This window comes from Hyperolius riggenbachi, chromosome 4 (assembly GCF_040937935.1).
Source record: "Hyperolius riggenbachi isolate aHypRig1 chromosome 4, aHypRig1.pri, whole genome shotgun sequence".
Lineage (NCBI taxonomy): Eukaryota > Metazoa > Chordata > Amphibia > Anura > Hyperoliidae > Hyperolius > Hyperolius riggenbachi.
The window spans coordinates 271,473,542-271,496,641 of record NC_090649.1 but is presented as its reverse complement, the minus strand read 5'-3'; the positions used below and the strand labels follow the sequence as shown (position 1 = coordinate 271,496,641).

At 41.0% G+C, this 23,100-nt stretch overlaps 1 protein-coding gene across 4 annotated transcripts in view; it reads left to right on the top strand.

The window, feature by feature from the left end:
- SCML4 (Scm polycomb group protein like 4) overlaps positions 1-12,640 on the top strand; it is a 214,896-nt gene extending 202,256 nt beyond the window's left edge. For 3 of the 4 annotated variants that reach the window (XM_068231256.1, XM_068231258.1, XM_068231254.1), the window contains 3 exons: positions 2,287-2,556; positions 2,811-2,956; positions 10,325-12,640. In XM_068231256.1, the coding sequence (XP_068087357.1) occupies positions 2,287-2,556; positions 2,811-2,956; positions 10,325-10,450 (542 nt within the window). In that variant the 3' untranslated portion in view covers positions 10,451-12,640. The remainder of the gene's footprint in view (positions 1-2,286; positions 2,557-2,810; positions 2,957-10,324) is intronic. The other variant, XM_068231257.1, reaches the window with a different exon arrangement.
- The last annotated feature ends 10,460 nt before the right edge of the window (positions 12,641-23,100 follow it).

The window sequence follows — 23,100 nt, the reverse complement described above, 5'->3', positions numbered from 1 at the left end:
CCCCCTCCGTTCCTCCAACGACCTTCGCCTCACCACCCCGCGCATTTCACACTCCCATGCCCGCCTGCAGGATTTCTCAAGAGCTGCCCCCACCCTCTGGAATGCCCTTCCACCACCCATCAGACTTGCTCCCTCTTTCAACACATTCAAGCAAGCCCTCAAAACCCACCTCTTTATGATGGCCTACCCACCTCCTACCACACAGTAACTCTCTAAGGAATATTTAACAGCCCCCCCCCTAGTGTTTCCACCCCTCCCTTTAGATTGTAAGCCTCTGGCAGGGTCCTCCACTCCCTAGTGTAATCTACAGGATCATGTGCTCCTGTCCTATGACAGCCTGTACTTGTATTACTGGGCCTACCTAACCAGCCCATATTGCATGATCATGTATTTTGTACAATTTGTATGCATAACTTTGTTCTATGTGTATAACCCTATGTATGTCATCCTTGTATCATTGTATATATTTATTGTCAAGCGCTGCATAATATGTTGGCGCTTTATAAATACAATAAATAATAAAATAACCTTCAATCTAGCAGATATGCAATTTCCCTAGACTTGGAACATTTAGCAAGAATTTACTGGCTGCTTTGTACAGTAAAATAAGTTCTTAAAGAGAGCCTGAGGTGGGCTCAAAAAAAAAAAAAAAGTAGGCTACCAGATCCACTGGGGCCGAGCTGATCAGGTAGGTGCAAAAACTGCTGCTCCCGAGGGCCACAATGGCTCGCTTTCACTTTCTTGATCGTTGGTCATGTTGCTGCACTGAGAGACTGTGTGTCTCTCATAGTGTGCAGGAAGGCTGGGGAACAGCAGGAGGCGTGGCCAGGAAGAGAGAGCTGCCCAATGGCAGCTCAGGAAACCCTGTAGGAATGCCTCTGGCGGGCGTTTTGAACAGGGAATTCCTTTCCCTTGTGTTTACCTCTGAGTTAGCGACAAACCTTGTCAATAAACTCGGGAGGCTATAGCGCGGCGGTGGGGGGACAGAGCAGTGGTTGGGGGAAACAGAGCCATGTCATTAAGCAGACAACATGCCTCTGTGTCCCATCTGCCCCCCAAAGATCCACCTCGGGTTCTCTTTAAGAAAATGTTAATCATAAAGCAAGTACTTTTAATAATGTAGAAATGTAGAAGCCCTACTTGATTATTTAACCTGAGGTGAAAGTGGTACGGAGGCTGTCATATTTATTTTATTTTAAACAATGCAAGTTGTTGTGGTACCCCACATTCCAGCAACCAAATGTCCAATGGGCTGGTAACTATGGGCGGGCTTAACAACTTTGTAAGTATATGCATGGGAAAAGAGAGAAAGGGGCTTTAAACATAGTTCACATGGAGCAGTTGAAATGATATTATGTCGTTCATTGCATTCAATGAATAACCTGCTACGCTGCAGATATGCATCCCAGAATTGCTTGTCACATGATTTTAGCCATCTTTATGGATTTGACTTATCAGTGTATAAGGTGTATGGATCAAAGGGCCGATACTCTATGTCCTCCAGATATTTTTTGCCGAATAATAGCACCTATAGCATAGCACCCATCAGTCACTGCGGATCCATTTGTACTTAACATGCATGCAATCTTATGTAACCACATCAGTACCTTATCAATATTTTATTGTACTTCTACCTATATAATTGTACACCCCATTTAATTGTGATAAATAGCCAATCAAGTTTTGTATTTATCTACTGTAGCGCTTTTTATTTTTGAACTGGACTTGGTAAAACTGAGAAACAATGTGTTTTTTCTATGTTTTCCCTATTTTTCCCTTTAAAATGCATACTATTCCTACATCTAAGGAAAAATGCCATACAATTAAAGTCTAGTTTGTCTTGGAAAAACAAAACAAAACAATATATATTTAATTTAGGTGGCATAAGTAGGGGTAAAGTTATTGCTAATTAAATTTCAAAACTACTCTGGTCCATAAGGGGAAACAAGGTCTAAATGCAAAGTGGTTGAATCTTAGTTTGACATGAGACAATCTCACATTGCTAGTGTGAATCAGCCCTTACAGGAGTGTCTTTCCAAATTGTACAAATAAAAGACTTTACAATAGAGATGGGACGAATCCCAAATTTCCTTGAATCCAAATCCGAAAAAGATTTTCGAATCTTTTGAATATAGAATCTCTCGAATCCTTTACAAAAGAATTGTGTGGTGCATGTTGGGATAGTAGTTAGACTTAGAATATACTATTGGAATAAGCTTCGGAAAGATATCGCATATTTATAACAGCAATATACTATTTCAGTTTAAGCAGTGGTGTATCTCTCAGCAGAAACTGTGATACCAGAGGATTACCTGGTAGACCCCATTAGTACAAAGCGATACAGCATCGATCCTTCTGATTCAGCCTTCAACTTTATGGGCTCTCTGTTCCCTGGGAGACAGAACAATGGAGAGGGCCGCCTGGGAAGTGGTGGAAGTTCTTCATGTAATCACCGGTCCAGTCAGATGTCTTCAGGAGGACAGGCATCAGCTGTGTTAAGACGTCAAACATCAAGTCCCACCAGGAGTGGAAGTTACCTTGAGGGAAACAGAAGTGGTAAGGGAGAACAGTAGTACAGTAAATTTGTTATGGCTTCCTCTGTCAAATTAATATCAATTTGAAAAAAAAAGTATGTATACACTAAAATTGGAAGAAATGCAAGTGACTAAAAATGTTTTATAACCAGAGGATGATTATTATTGGCAGGTGGTTGACATTTCTGAAGGCGTCCAGGAATGTTTGATAACAGGTGTACTTTAGCCGAGACACAACAAGCAAACTCATATGGGTGTTGTTCTTCCTCATTACAGCCTCAAGCCCTTCTCCTGACAACCAGGAGACGATCCGGCCATCTAGCAAAGATCCCTCCAACTGGACTGTGGAAGATGTTGTCTGGTTTGTGAAGGATGCTGATCCACAAGCACTGGGTCCCCATGTTGATCTCTTCAGAAAACATGTATGTGCAATACAGTAAATGTTGAATATATTCAGTGCCTTCACTTAAAACGCAGCCAGGAGCAGGGAGTGCAATTAATCTAAACAAGAGCTATTGATTGGCTGCTTGAAATAAATAAAGGAAATGTTCACTGATATGTTTGTCATTAACCTACTAATACATTCTATTTTTTACACAGTTGTTTTTTGCATGTATTTTCTTTGAGGACTCTCAAAGAACATTTATCTGGAAGGAGCCGGTCCAGGATTTGATAACAGAATAGCCCTTTTTGAGATCTATACCCCCATTTGAGGATTTTTTTAAACTTTTGCTCATTACTATAGGTGTGTCGAAGCTGAGGTGCATGACCTATGCCAGTGGTGTAACCAGTAAAGGAACAGGCCCTCTGGGGGTAAGATACCCATTTGGCTTCCTCTCAGAAGCTTCCCTAGTACTGTAGCTGCCCTATAGAATGCATAGAGAAGTACTAGCAATGGTTTTATATTAACCACTTATAGTAAAACAGTGGTCCTCTCCTCATATCCTCACGTCAACACAGCCGTGTCCCGATGCCAGTCTGTAATGTTACTTTGGCACCGGACAGGCTACAGGACAAGGCTTTGTGAACACAAGGAGAGGGAGAATGAGACACATAGGAGGAAAATACTTCTGTGCACCATGAGAGGAAAAGATAAAACTGGTGCCTTTCCTGCACTAACTCTGCATGGGAAAGAGAGCTACAGAAATTTAGGGGAAAGGGAGGCTGTGGTTTATTGGGTGGGGAGAGATGGTGTCTATATAGGACAAGAGGGATGCATAGTGTAGCTACAGATAGATCAGCATGATGTTACTTTATATATTGAACTAAAGGAACACATTATTCACTCAGAAGCAGTCACTATTCATTCAACTGCAGACAGTACATAATGAAGTCATCTGAAAAATAACATCTTTATTCCGTTACCTGACCAAAAAAAGCAACTTTCATAATTCAGCCTGCCATACCCTTATATCTCTTCACTGTAGGCGATATAATCGAGATTTTGTTTATTTAACCACTTGAGGACCGCAGTGTTAAACCCCCCTAAAGACCAGGCACATTTTCATTAAATTGGCCACTGTAGCTTTAAAGAAAATCTGAACTGAAAATTAAAAGTCAAAATAAACATACACAAGTCACATTTACCTCCCGTGTAGTCTACTCCTCAATCTCTTTCTCCTCTCCCGCGTCCTGTTTGTCCACTGTGATCAAGAGAATTCTCCGGCCTCCATTTTAAAAATGGCCATTACCCCATAACAGCTTCCTGGTCAGCACACTGTTAAACTGTAACATCGCCCAGTTGAGCCATAGGGAAACATGGACATTACCGGGCACATCAATTGTCCACTCAGCTATAACTGACAGCAACTGATATATAACTGACAGCAACTGTTGTCAGAACTGGAAGGGATCATTGTCAGAAGAAAATGGTGAGCTTCTGAGAGGAACTGATGGCAAGGTAACTATTTAACCACTTGAGGACCCAGCCTTTACCCCCTTAAGGACCAGCGCTGTTTTTTATGATCTGTGCTGGGTGGGCTCTGCAGCCCCCAGCACAGATCAGGTTGCATGCAGAGCGATCAGATCGCCCCCCTTTTTTCCCCCCCATGGGGATGATGTGCAGGGGGGGTCTGATCGCTCCTGCCGGCTGGCATGTTGCGGGGGGGGCACCTCAAAGCCTCACTCCGCGGCGAAATTCCCCCCCTCCCTCTCCTTCCTCTCACCCCTGGTGATCGGGGCTGCACAGGACGCTATCCGTCCTGTGCAGCCTGTGACAGGATGTCCTCTGTCACATGGCGGCGATCCCCGGCCGCTGATTGGCCGGGGATCGCCGATCTGCCTTACGGCGCTGCTGCGCAGCAGCGCCGTTCAATGTAAACGGAGACAAACGTCTCCTGCGTTTAAACATTTAGTCTGCGAGCCGCGATCAGCTCCATGATCTAACAGGAAATGGCGCTCGCGCGAGCAGCCTTTCCTGATTAATTAGGGAGGCACCTGGTGACGCAGATGTGCGTCGCTGGTCCTCCAGCTACCACTTTGCCGCCACACGGTATGAGTGTGCGGTCAGCAAGTGGTTAATGTTCATTTGAAGTTACCTCATGTGTTTATTTTAAATAATTTTACTCAGTACAGGTTCCCTTTAAGGCTAAGTTGCAGGGCCACACAACACAGCACCCAAGTGATTCCTCCCCCCTTTTCTCCCCACCAACAGAGCTCTCTGTTGGTGGGGTCTGATCGCCCCCAGATGTTTGTTTGTTTATTTGCATTTGTTTATGTTTTTTTTTAATAAAAAGGGTGTTTTTTAATCTATTGTATACTCCCCTCCCTCCCCCCCCGCCGGCCAATCCCCGTGATCAGCTGTCATAGGCTTCAGCCTATGACAGCCGATCACCTCTGTGGCTCAGGAGGGGACAGCCGTGTCACACGGCTGTTCCCAGTACAGCGCTGCTGCTGATCGCAGCGCTGTACCAGTAATTTAACGGCGATTACACCATGTAACAGTCTCCCGAGCGGCAATAGCCGCTCGGAGACTGAAGGCGGAGCTCCACTCCGCCCACCGAGCAGGAGATGCGCGCGCACCCTGCGTGCGATCTCCTGCAAAACAGAGCCCCAGGACTTTACGTCAATCGGCGTTAGGTGGTCCTGGGGCTGCTGCCGCGGCCACGCCCAGCGGCGTGATGCGGTCGGCCAGAGGTTAAAGGACCACTATAGTGAAAAAAAGTAAACAGTTGAAATCTGACAGATCTGGCAGGTTTTGGACTAGTTCATCTCAGGGTTTTCTTTGTTTTCTAAAGCATTTCCTGAACGGCAGTCTAACTGCCAAAATAGTACGATACCAGCCAGCCTCCCTACTTGCTTGCACACTATTTTGGCAGTTACACTTAGCTACTGCCGTTCATGAAATGTGTTAGAAAAGAATAAAAAATACTGAGAACCCCTCATTGAGGTGATGGACTAATCCAAAACCTGTCAGATCTGGCAGACTTCAACTGCTTACATTTTTCGTGATAGTGCTCTTTTAATTCTTCTTGCCTTTATCATCTGTCAATAGCAATATTGCAAATATGTTTCACACAAAAGGGCAACATTTGGCCAACCGACTTTCTAAGCTGTCAGATGTATTTAGATCTCTGACTTGGCTTTAAGCATGTCCTGGTGAAGTTGATTAAAATCCATTTTCTTAAAAAAACAACAACATGTTTTTCAATAGTAACTTTAATGAGCAGCAATAACAAAATAATCTTGTGCAGCCTACGTTCTGTGTGATCATCGACTTTTCTCTCTCCATTTATTGATTTATCCATTTAGCAATCAAAAAGATGAGCAAAGTTCTACATTAATGGAGACAGACCAGTTCAGTGTTACAGGAACAGATCTTCTGAGAATGCTCTCAGGATGTGGTTTATGAACCAAAATCTCACATGCTTTCAGCTACAAGAATTATAATATCTGGAACCACACTCAGCCGTAAGCTGTAACCCTTTACGAAAAATACTTGTCTTTTTTAATGAAAGTTGGATCTACACAGTGGTCAGTTTACAGGGATAGAATAGGGATTTGGATTTTTTTATTCTATTATTAAATAAGCTTCATGTACAACACAAATCTAACATGCCAATTTCCTTTGACCTGGGAAGAGAGCCAGTGGTACCCTTTAATTATGCTAGAAACTAGTAGTAAAGACTGAAATGGGAAGCCAGGAGAAGGACAAGGGGAGAGATAAGTACTTTTTGTGTTACTCATCAGCCTTTAAAGTGTACCTGAAGTGACATGTGGCAAGATGAGATAAAGATATACTGTATATGAGAGTCATCCAGAAAGTTTCAGCTGTTTGCTTTTATCTGCCACACAAAGGGGTTGATTCACTAACCGTGCTATGTAATGTGCTGCACACTACGTGCACTATTAGCCATGTAGTGCATGTATACATAGGCGTGCACGCTATGCTGCAGGTAGTGCAGCATAACGAATGCTATTAACTTAAGCTTTCTTCCAGCAAATAAGGAAGCAGCAGCCTATTGGGCCAATCAGAGTGCGGGGATTACATATTTTATAGTGATTGGACCCGAAGGGGCTTAGGCCAGGAGGAGAGGAGCGCTCCTTATTTGCTGGAAGGAGGCTTAACCACTTAAGTAGCAGCGGTCTCTGCCCCTTAAGGACCAGAGACCGCTGGTACCAGCAACTGCGGAAACCCGACGAATCGCCACACTTACCGCCGTAATTGCCGTACACGCCGCACGTCGGGAAGCTGGGCCACCCACTCTGCCGTCTCTTTGACGGCAGAGTTCCTGTGAGCCGGTCAGGAGTCGCTTTCGTTGGCTCCTGACCCTGTCTTTCAATGTAAGCCAATGGGAGTGGCTTACATTGAAAGAAAGGGCCAGGAGCAAATGAAATCGGCTCCTGACACGCTCACAGGGCTCTGCCATCGTAGAGAAAGGCAGAGCCAGTGAGATGCGGCGAGAGACGTCGGGTTTGAGCAGCGCGATCGGTGGGAGCGACGAAAATGGCGGATGTGTGCAGCGGCGGCTAATTGAAATCTACGCCCTGCCAGCCAGGAGCCCACCAAAACAGGGCATAGATTTCAATTAGCTCGGTCCGAAAGTAGTTAAAGTGGTTTGAAACTCCGACATAACATTCAATAAAAATGTGTTTTCCTACTTTTTATTACTCATACAGTTATCTTATTTGCTTTTATGCATAAGTAATATTGTCTGTTTACAAATTACAAGTTTCCAAAGTGTAGTTTATCGTGCCCTAAATGCTGTCATTACATTTTATTCAAACTGCTTTTTATTATATATTAACATCTTCTAATAAGCTATTCTGAACTCTGTGTGAGTCTGAAGCACAGAGAGCTTTACGAAGAGCTCCTTTTCACTTGTTACACTTGTTTGTTTACATTCCAATGTTGTTACAATGTGTGTAAAGATACTGTTATCTCAAGTTTGGATGCGGATTTGAAGCTGAATAGCAGGACAACGTGCTTTGTTTAAACATTTCAGTGATGTTCTGCTTAAGAAAAATTCTAGGATAGTAGCTTTCAAGCTGTGAGGAATCTTTTAGAGCAAAGTAGAAATGCTGGCTTTCAGACCACTTTAAGTTAATATTGTTCACTCTCCGCAGCATAGCGTGCACTCCTGTCTATACGTGCACTATGCGGATAATAGCAGCACATTACATTTAAAGGACTCTGTGGAAATAGCGCAAGCAAGAGGAGGTTACTCGCGCTATTTCCTTTAGTGAATAAACCCCAAATTATTCTTTCTGTGTATTTTAACTTGCATCTTTCAGGTTAACCTCTTCCCTCCCTGCTCTGCTTGTCGCATGGATCACAACATCAGCAGTGGAGGCTCCAGGATTTTTTTTTGGGGGGGTGCTCTGCAGGTGCTGGATAATTTTGCAGGGGGGCTAAGTACTGAAAATATTGGGGGCGTGGCCATCAAAATAGGGCGTGGCCATCAAAAGAGGGGCGTGGTAAAGTGCTGGAGTATATCCCAGTGCTATATAAATATATAATGATATGGTAGGATATAAGAGTATGGTCGGATTAGATTGTGAACTCTTCCGAGAACCTGACTATGTACTCTGTAAAGTTCTTGATAAGATGTTACTGCTATATAAATATAGTATGTAGCGGCAGCCGGGCGGCAGGCAGGCAAAGACCCCAGGGCCCAGTCCAGACCCCAGGTGGGACCCAACCCCCCTCCCACCCGAAGCGCGCGCTGAACAGGGAGGGACAGAGTGACTCACAACAACAATCCTCCGACCGGCTCCTCTCGTCTCGGCTCTCGTCTCAGCTCTCGTCTCAGCTCTCGTCTCAGCTCTCGTCTCCACCCTCACCACGCCAACACAAGCGGCGTGTGCAGTTTTATGCTGCCTGGCCGAGTGACTCTGCGCACGGGACGTCTGACGTCGGCCGCACACAGCAAGGACAGCGCGTGAGTGCCATGGAGACGGGGCTGGGCTACAGGGATACAGGGGATAGCGACTGGCAGGCAGGGCTGGGCCGGCTCAAATTAAAGCAACAGAGCGGCGCCAGCTGCTGCTACAACAAAATAAAAAATAACAAAATTAAAAATTTTTTTAAATCAGCACCTGTTTTTTAGGGGGTGCTAATAGGGTGCTTGGACAAACTTAGGGGGTGCTTCAGCACCCAATAGAACTCCCTGGCGCCACCCCTGAACATCAGTAACTGTTTATTCATCAGCATTAATATGACCCCCCCCACCCATCAGTTCCTGCTACCAAGAAAGTAACAGCCACTTGCTCTTATCTGCCACACAAGTCATTTTTTGTGGGGAATTTAACTTGCATCTGTCAGGTTAAACTCTTCTCTCCCTGCACCGTGACTTCAGAATTCTGGTAACTGTTTAATCAGCAGCATTAACATCAAGCAATTACCCCCCCCCCCCCCATTCTGGTAACTGTTTAATCAGCAGCATTAACATTAAGCAATTACCCCTACCCCCCCCCCCCCCCCCCAATTAATAAATAATCACAAAATATTGTATAGGGTGAGTCAGGGAGATTTGTAAATTTGATGCCACAGCGAATCAGGCCTTTCTCGTTTACCAAACTTTTCCACAAGGTTACACCCCAAACATTACATGTGGCAGGTGTATGCTTATTTCTATTCCAAGATTAATTGAGTGACCTGTTGCACAGTTTTGAACCACCACAGATCACACCCGATAGGTGGTTAAAATATATATTTTATGCTTATTTCTACTCACAGTTTAATTCAGTGACCTGTTCCAAAGATTTGAACCATCACAGCTCTCGCCCAGTTAGGTGGTTAAAATATGTTTTTATTTGTATTCAGTTTAACTAAATGACCTGTTCCACAGATTTGAACCACCACAGATCACGCTTCTGGGTGGCATTGTTTATGCATTCCACCCAGCTAATTCTGTTAGCTAGTAGTAATGTGGTCCACACTAAGCCTCTGGACCCACCGCCTCCTCTCTGCTGCTGCTGCAGTATTCCATTGATACAAACTATATTTATACTTCTGGGTGGCATTGATGATGCTCATGCCTTAGGCCACTAGAGAACCATGTAATTAAATACATAATAATCAAATGTGTATAAAAATAGAGCAAACTATACCACTAGGCTTTCATTACACTAGTAATTCGTATACCTCATATAAAATTCATTGTGGGCTTTCACAGCCAATGCTAACAAATGGCCAGCCATATAGGGCGCTAAGACCTGTTGGGAGCAGTCAGCTACATGGGCCATGTAGTCAGCCATGGCCATGGGCCAGCTACATGGGCCATGACATGCTGTGTCAGTGGAACCTCCCAGTTGTATGTGATCACTAATCTCACTCTTGTTCTCCACAGGAAATTGATGGCAATGCCTTACTGCTGCTCAGAAGTGACATGGTTATGAAGTACTTGGGACTAAAACTGGGGCCTGCCCTGAAGCTTTGCTACCACATTGATAAGCTGAAGCAAAGCAAGTTCTGAAGTTCAGACAGTTATACAGAACTTTAATACGCAAGAGTGGTAACTTGTTGCCTTATCAAGAGGCCATTATAACACATTTTTTTATGTTTTTCAAAAGGCTTGTGTTTTAAATATGGTTGTGTAATTTTCATACTGGCCTATCTTTATTACTGTAAAGGTGTAAAATTCATTGCTTTGAATGTGGTTGACATTACCGTAGATGGCTGTTGTTAGACATCGCCAAAACCACGCATGTGATCACAAACAAAAAACTGCACTATTTGTATGACTGGTGCTGTGAAACAACAACTCATTGCAAAATCCAATCAATATTTGCCATAGGAATGTCATCCTTTGTAGCCTGAAGATATTGCTTTGGGATTAAGAATAATGCATTCCAGGTTTTTGTTTTTTTACAAGAGCCTGCAACACAAATCATACAAAATTCCTAGTACAGTGCTTGGTACATTGGCTATGCTTGCTTTGGATTCAAATGACGTTAGCCTGCTAAGGACTACAGCATACCCTTGCCTTTTATCAACTGAGTAGGTTAGTATGGAAGGTTTTCACAGCTCAGGTCCTTTTGTCAGACATGGTGACCTCCTGCCAGGCACAGAAAGAGCATAGACAATGCATATTTTACTGTTTTGACAACAGTGTTTCAATAAATGTATAAAGTATAATTTTATATGATGTGCTGATACGTCTGTTACCCAACACAGTATACCATATAGAATGTCATAAAGTGTATACACATAATGCAAAGCTTATACTTTACATATAGTATTTCCTGTAAGTTATGTTTGAGCACAGCCTGACATTGCCTGTCTTGTTCAACCTATCATGATGACAAATGCACATCATTCTCATAGCACCACACACCCTGGTGAAACCCCCATTTTATCATTTGTAGGGTCTCTAGGACTTTAAAAGAGAAAAGCGGTTGACCAATAAGTATTATACAGAGTAATATGTCATTTGTTAGTGTTGAAACCATAACATTTTATTAAACAAGTGTAAAATAGTATCACAAACAGACATTTAGTAAACATAAAACAGTAGCAAACACACCATAATTCATAGTATTTTTGTATACAATCATAGGATTATCAGAAATCCCAAATGGGGTCAACCACTTTCCCCTTTAAAAGTCACAGGGACCCTACACATTTCCAAACTTAAAACTAGAAATGTATGGAACTGTCAATTAATTTAGTGGTTGGCACAAACCTTTTTATAGGTCTCTTATTCATACAGGTATTTCAAGAACCCATTTAGACAAAAAAAAATCTGGTAATTAGAATTTACCTTGACGTTTAACAACCTCTCCAGACCACTTTAGATAATATGTAAGTTATTCAATACTACAATTAATGGGAGCCTATCAGAACAAAAGCTTGCAAGCTTTAAAGGTGCTTATTCCCGCCGTCATACTATTTAGTAATTAGCTGCCCTGTGTCAAACATGTAGCTGAGGAGTGGTAACATGGCTCCATACTTTATGCTCTGGCCGATCAGGAGGCAGGAATGGTAAAAGTGAGAAAAAAAGGCTACAAATTTATTTTTTGTAACTTTCTCTAAATTACGTTTTATTTTACAAATAAACATTTAATACTGGGTGCAGCCATGATACTAATGCTGCAAAGGTTGTTGAGTTTTCTTATAAGCTATCTGCTGTGAAACTGAAGTAAATAGGATGGGATCCCCACTTTTGCTGATAGAAGGGGGTGGGGGAGTGCATGACCCAGTGGGCAGTCTGAGGCCATCTAATTTCAGAATAATGGCTGTTAATGGCAGCTTTTGTCTGTCTTTCAAAACTGTTTGGGGCTGTACCCTTAGGCTGCATTGATAAAATAGGAAATATTCATAAGCAATATTTCATATTGATTGATTGATTTATAAAAAACCTTAAATAGATTTTTTTTAATACTGAACATAATTAGTACATTGTAAATAAATGAACTAACTTTTCAAGTTATATTCCATATTCCAAACCTGAGAAGCTCCTTTTAAACACAGAGGCTGCTCTTTTTTAACTGTCACATGGGTGTCTGTCCCAAAGTTTGCTGTGACTCATCCCCATTGCCACTTACAGCTTATTGTTTCTGTCATGATTGATCCTAGCGTTAAGGTGCCCATACACTCGTCAGATTGGCAGCAGATAGATAAGAAATGCATCTGATGATCTATCTGATGCGTTTTTAGAACATTTTTTACCAGGATAGAATTCCAATAGATTTCAGTTTGAAATCTATTGAAATTCGATCTGATGGCATTTTTTTGCCATCAGATTTCCATTAAGGCCAATGCAAATTGATAAGCAATCTCATCAGATCGACCTAAATTTTCCACCCTGCAAGTTCGATGGAAATCCATCGAAATCGATCGAAATCGGCCGTCGATCGGTCGATTGGCCAACCGATTTGCAATCGATTGATCGATCGATCGATCGGGATCGATCGGTCGGCCAGAAAATCGGCTGAGTGTATGGGCTGCTTAAACCTAACATTCACCAACTGTTTAGAAATATGATACAGACACCTCAGTGATGTCTTCATGTGGATTTCTGGAAACAGTCCCCATCCAGGAAACACGACCACCACCCCTGAGAGGCTTCCTGTGGGGATTGTGTCTGCTAGCTAACTGCAACACCAAAGCAATGCCACTAATGCTGGCCATAAATACTGAGAGTTGCCACCTTTTCTGAGCACCACTACATTGTTCCTATAAATAACACTGGTAACACGGCTCATTGAAGAAAGGTTTGTGTGAGACTAAGGAATGTCATTGGCTGCTACAGTAAGCTGTATTGGAGCTAAGAGTCATACAGCGTGTTTTGGGCAGAGACCCTCTTCCACCCAACAGGTGTGACCCTTTAGCTCCAGTACAGATTTTTGTAGCAGCCTGTGGCATGCCGTCTCTTCATTGCTGTTGGTTCCTTGTATGTGCAGGTATGGTGCTCCTGTGGAGTCGTGGCACCGGCACACTGGGACTACAAATCACTATACCAGTGGTAAGATACGTTTTTGGAATTGATTCTGTCAGGAGAATGACTGCCCAGCTACTTGTGTGAATTAGGTCTAAGAAATGCATTTCCTTACCTGTGCTGCTTTCAGGCCGTATCTGAGGGTCATATGCCAGTCTAAAGCATAATACAGCTTCCATCAATGCACTGATCAGTCACTAATATTGTCTTAGTGCAGGACCTCTCAACCTGTTTTGTGCCTTGGACTCCTTCCTTAATAAGTCTAGCAAAGCTTACTGCAGGAGGAAAAACTGAGATGATGGTAGGTTTTGGAGACCATGTGACACCTGCCATTATTTCAAATCAGTAATAACCTAAACAATATTTCAAAGCATCTGTATTAGTAAATATCTGTGATTTCAAGTGCTAGCAATTCAGAAAATCACATAGTTTGCTAATAATTCTGTGGTCTGTTATATGTATTCATAATTGAGGGAAATGCTGTATTTTCATTTCTTTACTGTTGGTAAGAATGTACATTTATTTTTTTTAATTTACACTTTTTTGTCATTTAAAATTAATGCTCTAAAAGAAATTATGAATGACTTGTTTTTAAATATGCAGTCAATATGGTTCTCTGAAGTTATAATCTATATATGATGTTCTTAAAAGATTATATTGCATAGTAATTACTAGTGCCTGTCATCTATCTGACGGGTTATATGGTGAGGAGAAACTATGCAGATTTCTGAAGCCGAAATTACAGAACTTGAATGACGTGATCCACCTGAATGCATTTCCCATTATGATAGGATTATTGGATTCATTATTTACATTGTGAAATATTTGAATATATTACTCAACCATGTTAAAGACTATCATAAAGTTTAAACCAATTTACAGCATAATAACATTTTTCAGCTTTCATGGCGGATTAGTTACATTTATAGGTTTACAGATTATGTGAAGGAGGACCATTGGTAAAGTGGAAAATAATTACCGTATGTTTTGAGGGGAATTCCACATTAGAAGAGAAAAACTCTTTCCAATCAGTTCAATAGATTGCAAGGATCATTGCCAAACATTTTTTCAGCTTGTGCACATTGTTTTTATTTGCATATAAAGCTCACCAATTTATATTGTTGTAAACAGAGGCTGACAGAAAGGAACATCAGCATTTGCAGCCAATGGATATCAGGGTGCTGAAAATGAGTAACAGTGGCTCCTATTATGTGCATCTATCTACTTATGCACCACAGCAGAGATTAATAAGCAATCTGTACTCAATGTAGAGTTCAATTTTCAGTATACATACTGCTATTTTTTTTGTTATAGTAAATCGCCCTCTAAGTATTGTTAAAGTAAAACTGAATATTGCTACAAACTAATATCAGTGCTCTGCACGAGTTTTGTAATTTAATGTTCCATTTCAGTTTGCTGCTAGCTATGAATTTCCAAACCTGGCTAAGTTGCTCTTCTTTACTAGCCAGGAATCTGTACTCTCTTTGTGAAGTATGGACAGCCTACACATTTCTCGCCTTGCCTTTCTGTGTGAATAATTGGATGCACAGAGTAGGAGCTTGTTACTCATTTTCCACTTCTGGAGTAATCCACCAATTGGCAGCTCACTTGGCGGGAGCATGCAAGCTGAAATAAGGCTTGCCGTTAAAGTCATTATATAGATTTGAACTGAAGGGATTACCTTTTTCTCAGCAGTAGTGAAGTTCCCAGTAAATGTACTTTAAGATACTGGCAAATACTGCCATGTAACTCATTGTTTACAGTAAGACTGAATTCATCATTAGTCTTATTCTTCCACATTAAAGGCGCTTACACAAGTCCAACTTTTCCGACCAACTTGTCGTTAGAGATGTGAGCGAACAGTCCACCCTCGAATCTCTATGTGGCTGTACTACTTTCGGGTCGATATGACCCGTAGTAGTACAGCTGCGCTGGGCCAGCGGTGCGCGTCTTTGATCACGCGCCTGTTGCTGGGCACTCTCTGCGCATGAGCGTGATGTCACTCATGACGTCACGCACATGTGCAGAAAGTGCAAGGCAACAGGCGCGCGATCAAGGACACGCACCGCCGGCCCAGCACAGCCGTACTACTACGGGTCATAGCGACCCGGAAGTAGTACAGGGTGAGGGGTTCGCCAGCGAACGATTCGGGAACCATTTGACGACATCACTACTTGTTGTCCGACTTGTCGTTTGAACGGCAAGTTGGACATGTTTACACGTAGTCGCTTGACTGATAACAGCCGTTTTGCCCAATCCGCTTGGTGGATCAGTTGGACCAACTGTCGTTCAAACGACTGTCAGGTCCATACGTGTGTACAAACGACCAACGGTCGTTTGACCAACTAATATGTCGGCGCATGTGTGTAGAGGTGCAGGGTACCAGGATTTTATCAACATGATGACGCACGTCTTTTGTTACTAAATGTCCAGTCTGTCAGACGACATGTAAATTGGTTCATCGGATGCTTTGTTGTATGTGTGTACGTGGCATTTAAATGACCTGTTTGCCTGACAAGTCATTCAAACGACCGATCCAAACGACAATCAGGCATAAAGTTGGACGTGTGTACGCACCTTACGGCTTCAAAGCACTTAGTAATGTGGCATGTGGTAATCCAGAAAACAACTGATTTTACACATTTTTTTGTAAATGTCATTTTGTAAATGTCAATTCCTTTAAGCTGTTACCGCTTGGGGAACTGAAATTAACAACTACTTAGGTAAATAACCAATAGTGAGGTAAAAACAAGTGAGATGTTTAGTATTTTAGCTTCAGCCTGGAGCTGTCGGTGACTAACAAACAGCCATTCGGAAAGTTATAGAAGGGAGAAAACAGAGAAAATGTGAAAACTAATTAACTACTCTACGACCACTCCACGCATTTTACCTGTCAGTATAATAAACAAAATGCTGCCTGTATCACATCTTTCATCCATTTTTCGTGCAATGCAAAAATCCATCAAATACCAAATAAAATACTGCATGATTCCTTAATATACAGAATAAATTACTTCAAGAGTTAAAAATCTTAGTGAATTGTCATGCAGTTTCTTCTGGAAAATTACCAACCTATTACCACAAGTGAAAATCTTAGTGAATTCAGAAAAAAAGTTTAAAACATGGAATGCTGCATTTTATTTTTTACTGAACGTATCTTATTGAATTGATGCCATTGTGTATATTAAAGTGCCGAAAAGAGTTCCAGGTGGATGATAAGTATTGAAAACAGTGATTGAAACTGAAAACTAGAAGCAGTGCAGAACTATTAAGAAACTCAAATTTAAAGCAATGATCAACACAAAATGTACTATCAGTATAGGCAAAGAGAAACATATCATGTATATATTGAAGGTGATATGCCAGTACTAAAAAGTTGTGCTAAAATCAGTAATGCAGATATATATTGTTGATCAGAGTCCCATTGTTTAATGTTCAAGCACACTTATACACACACACACACACACACACACACACACACACACACACACACACACACACACACACACACACACACACACACACACACACACACACACACACACACACACACACACACACACACACACACATACACACACACACACACACACACACACACACACACACACACACACACACACACACACACACACACACACACACACACACACACACACACACACACACACACACACACACACACACCTTTAGAGGTATTCAGTAATCAGTCTCAGCCTGATTTCTCATGTACATTTATTATTTGCATGTTTGGAATATTATAATGTATAATTAAACTGTACCCAAGGTGATATGTGACATGATGAGAAAAACATGGGTATGTACAGTACAAAACATATTCATAGCCAGACAGTTTTACTTGTTTTATTTAACTGCCTGAAAGAGTTCATTTCTAGGCATGGAAGTGACAGCTTATCAGTAACTTGTCTGGAATATAGTAAGCATCACTGATAAGCAAATTACAGTCATAAAAGTTTTCCTGGCAGAATACAACTTCTGAGTACAGAGAGAGATAAACAAAAAGGTAAATAGTTCATGTATTTTAACTCTGAGATGTTTAATAGGCTGTTACTGATTAGAGGCAGAGAGTAAAACATTCAACCTACTTTGTAAATGTTAAAATATAAGAGAATACCATGGTATACTTAAAAATATAATTTTTAGGAGTAGGAGGATCAATATAATTGTTTATCTCATCAGTTTATTTTCACGTCAGGTTCACTTTGAGGCTGGGATGACAATTAAGTCCATGGAAAACTAGCAAGGTTTATTGTGGATAATGTTTTGAGTATAATATGCTTTTAATGCACATGTCACCAAAGATCAGCTGACGGTGGCTGATCTTTGGCTATGCGAGTTGCACATGGTGTGCAATAATACTGCAGGGTACCTTATGTTTTTTCACGCATTGGAAATCACATTGCCTTACATTGCCATGTGAATTTGGATGCAGAGAAATGCAAGTGTTGTCCCTGCCCAAGAGTTTATTATTATAAAGTAAAGCTTACAGTTATTCCTAGTGCTGGTACACCAGTTTTGATTATCCATTTAATAACTGAGTATTAATAGTTGACCAAAATAGCTAGATATAGATTTGGGAATGACGTTGTTAATATAACTGAATATATAGTCAAGGTACAAAGTGAAGGATTCCAGAGTAACCAATCAGCATTCGTTTTTTTGACCTGACTATTAAAAGTGGTTATTTCTTACTGACTGCTATCATACATGGACAATGAGATTGCTGATAATTTCAGCTTGCATGGAAAATAGAATACAGCCTGACATTGGGACAAGTACATTTCACTTCCTGCCAATTTTGGCTTGCCCAATTCCAAGCTGCATACAGTTTGCATTACATTTGCATACAGGCAGTCATTATTAGCATCCCATTGACCATCTGTAGTTGCAGTAGGCTTCTGCATGTTGCACATTATCAGCCTTCGTTACGCTGACATACTACATAAGCATTTCACTCATTTTCCAAAATATTGCATTTGTACTTTAAGGTTATTTTTAAAACTGAGTTACTTTATATTCAAATATTCATGAGATTTATATTGGAAACCACAGATGTAGATGTTATGCACAGTGCAAACCCCTAATTCTGAGCATTAAAATTAGAATTTAAAAATAGCCTCTATTAGAATCTGAAAACTACCTAACAAAATACCAGTACTTACTTGATAATTTATTTTCTCTTCCTTGGTACTTGGAAGCTGGCCATACAGTTTTTGTTTGCTTTTCTGTATGATTTTATATCTAGTTAAGTTAAGTTGTTGTATTGTGTTCAGTGTTTTCATTTCATATACAGATTGACCGTTATTTCGTCTTAAACTAAGCATGAATTACATTTAATAATTGGTTACTACTGACCAGCAATAGATATTGGTGCTATAACTTAGTCATTTTACAATATTATACCTTAATTCTATTTGTTATCATTTTATATATATACATATATATATATGTGTATATATGTATAATATCCTTGGTGCTAATTCCATGCAATCCAGTGCCCTTAACTGTCTCTTTGTAGTGAAGACTATTATGCAGAAATATCATGTGATAAGATATATATGCATATGGAAAATATTCAGGCCAGTAAAAAACCAAAAATATATCAACATGTTGTATGCTTTTATCATTCAGTGCGCAAACTGGAACAATTCTATTTTGTAAATATCAGGCATCTGTTTTGGCCTCTATAAGCCAGATAGTTAAAGGAGAACCTTGAAGTTTTATACAGAGGCTGGAGAGGAGGCAGTACATAAGCCTGCTGCTGCTGAAATTGAGAGATATGTTTTGCTAGTGCTAGACTACATTTTGGTAGGTTAGCCTTGTAACTGCTACAACGTTCTCTCAGTGTTTAAAAAAGTTTTGGACTACCGTATGTGGAAATAATGATACCACTGTGATTAGTGTAATTGATAGCACTCAAAACATTGCATCACCTTTTTATTATATATTCAGTGATCATAAATTGAATCTTCTGCTTTGATGTACCATAATATAATTATGTAGGATTCTGTGCTATTGCACGGGTATAAACTATAAGAATAAAGACTATAATGCCTGTAATAATCAAATAATTTCACTTATGTATTATTTATTGGTACAAAATTCTAGTCTTGCAAACATATTAAGCAGTTCTTTCCCCACTTAAGTGCAAATATATAAAGTCCCAGCACTACAGTTGAGTAGTACTATTGCAGAATATATATACATTATAGCTCAAGAACTACAATAGGTAGAACTTCTTAAGACGCACCTAAGTTTAGAGGACAAAAATCAGGGTAAAAAAATAAACCTGGTCCATGGTGCAGGGGCATCTTGTGGATGATCTCCCCCAATTATTATGTCCCCCTTTTACCCCTTGTATCCCCCTTGTACCTCTTGTGTCTCCCATGTCCTCCTCTGTCCTCCTGTTTTCCTCTTTGTCTGCCTCTGCCCCCCTTGCATCCTCCTCTGAATCCCCTGGTGTCCGCCTCCATACCCCTTTGTTTCCTCCTGTGTTCTCTACTGTTCCCCTTGTGTCCTCCTTCTTCCCCCTTTGTGTCCTCGTTTTTCCTCTGTGCCATCCTCCATCCACCTTTGTGTACCATTTGTCCACCTCCATCCCTCCTCTGTCCCTCTGTGGGCCCCATTTGTCCCCATGTCCTCCTCCATTCACCCAGCATCCTTCTTTGTCCCTGTAATCATGCAAAGAAAGACAACTATGGCTAAACACAAAATAACGTATACACCAATAATGTCACGAGTAATCAATTATTTTATTAGGGATGTGTCCCTTTAAAAATAAAAACAATTAAAACCAAGGCTAGCAGACAGTTAATCAGACAAGGGAGCTACAATCAAGCAAGTATACAAATGTCATATAGTCACAGGATCAGCCATAAGTCATATAAGCGGTGTGCAAAATGTCATAATTACAATTTATGGCATTCAATGTAGGGCTGCACTGCTAACACTTGCCCCTGAAAAGAAGTAGTTCCTAGACTCCACAATGGCACACAATCTGGCAATAATACAAGTGTGATGAAAGCAATGCAAAAAAAAACGCCATTTACCCAGGGATCCACCTCTCCTGTAGTCTGGTCGTCGCCTGCCTGTCAATGCTCACATGTATCTCAGTCCAGCTGTTTGACTATGAGGAAGCAGCTGAACTGTGATACATGTGAGTATCAGTGGGCAGGTGGCGACTGGAGGAGGAGGATGTAGAGGCGAGTCAATTACAGTCGGGTGCTCCCCAAAATTAGCCGGATGGAGCACCTGGCTAAAAGAACCTGGGGAGCACACTGACAGGGAGAGCGAAGGAGGACATGGGCGATAAAGGAGGACACAGGACAATACAGGGAATCCCTAACATTGTGGCAGGTCGGCAGTTCACATCAGCAGGCGTTTGTAAATCCTGGACTCCCTGTATTTAGATTATAAAACACAATTACTTTTTCTCACCACTTTTGTCTTATAGTTTGAAAAATACAGTATAGTGCAATAGTTATACTCAGTTGTAGTCCTGGGACATATATATTTGCTCTGAAGTCGGTAATATTTTGCACGATTAGAATTTTGTACCAATAATAAATAGGCAAGAATATTATAGTTGATATAGTATTTACTTTTTCTGCCTTGATGTGTTTGATATTTTGAAGCATCTGATTGGCATTACTTTTACCTGGTGACACCCTGAAGCCATTACAGCCATAGTGTGTCTTCAATGAACTTTAAAACCAGCCTTTAGATGGAGCTTGGATCTTTTGGGCCTTACCCAGTCTTCTGTGCCTGAGTGTAGCTGTGCCCCCTTTACTTCCAGAACTAGCAATTAGGGCTTCCTCAAATATTTACTCATCAGATGCTAGACCAATAGAGATTACTGTGAATATCTATGCTTATTTCAATAGACACTAGCCCTGATTTATTAGGTTCTCTGAGCTGGAGTTCATCACTGAACATAAATTGTTCTGTAAATCTGGTACGGATTTACTAGGGATTACTTGCTATTAGGTGGCAAGAGTCTGCCTCCCTAATGTTGGTCCTCTGTCAGACCGTATCAAATGAAGGGTCACTGGCTAGCTACTTTGCAAGATGAGTGTAAAGATGCACATGCAGTTGGAATACCACTTATTCTCTAACCTTTTCACCAACAATGTCCATTATAGTCCAATATAATCCAGGTTTGTACACCAAACCCTTACCACCTAATACAAGGAGTTCTTTAATAAACCCAACCAGGGCCTTTTCACAAATACAGTATGTAAGTACACCAGTCATACCTACCAATTGTGTTTGGGACCAGGGTTTCTGCAGCCAGCTTCCTCAAGCTTCATACAGATCTTTAGTCCATGTTACAGGATGTTGGCAAGTATGTACTGGTATTCAACAAAACATTGACACATACCAATATAGAACCAAGTTTAACATGAGGCTGCAGCTTCGCTTTTCACAATTTGAGATGCAGGCAATTCACAGTAGAGTGTTGCAGAACAGCATGTTATGTATGGTTGGTGCCAAATCATTAATGTATAAAGTGTTTTAGGACAAATACTACCAAATGTACAATGTAAAAAGTGTCAATGTGCTTTTTCATATATTTTATTTGTAATTTATGAAATGTATTATGTCACTATTTAGAGGCATGTTTTGAATACTGTAATTGTACATTGACTGTTATGTGCATTGTATCTTTGATGTTTGCCTATTAATCAAAATGGAATATACTTGGCCTTAATGTTTTTAATTATAATTAAAAGTACCTTTTTAATTTAATTTAATTTTTTCATATTTAAGGCTTTCTGTTATCAATACTGTCAAATTCAATTACTGTGATTAAACAGAATTATTTAAAACAGGATGTTTTTATTTCTTAAATTTTAAATTTTTTTTTTTTTACTAGGCATCAGAATTACACAAAATATGGCAGCTTTTTCGCAGTCTCTAGTAGAGATGGCTCGAACCTCCAATTCTCGGTTCGCGAACCTCGAACGCAAACTTCCGCAAAAGTTTGGTTCGCGCGAACTTCAGCAAACCGCAATAGACTTCAATGGGGATGCGAACTTTGAAAACTAGAAACATTTATGCTGGCCACAAAAGTGATGGAGAAGATGTTTCAAGGGGTCTAACACCTGGAGGGGGCATATATGAGTGGGATACACGCCAAAAGTCCTGGGGAAAAATCTGGATTTGACGCAAAGCAGCATTTTAAGGGCAGAAATCACATTGCATGCTAAATTGGAGGCCTAAAGTGCTTTAAAACATCTTGCATGTGTATACATCAATCAGGGAGTGTAATTAGAGTACTGCTTCACACTGACAGACCAAACTCACTGTGTAACGCACCGCAAACAGCTGTTTGTGTAGTGACGGCCATGCTGGACTGGTGCGCACCATGGCGAAAGTGCAGGCCGTGGTGGTTTTCAAGCCCATATGGTCGCCGGGCTGTGGTAGCTCAATGATAGAACAACAGTGACTGTCCAGCTGATCGAATTTGGTCTGTCCACAATGAAGCAACGACCTTATATCTTGGGTGTGCACCCCACCCGAGACACTCATATAGCCGTCGGTCATTGCTTCATTGTGATACACAAGCCCCTTCACCGCGGCAAGGTAACGATCACGAAGGGGAATTGGCACATGTACATGCCTTTTGTTTTGTTGTTGCAGCTGCAGTGCAGCCAGGAAAATTA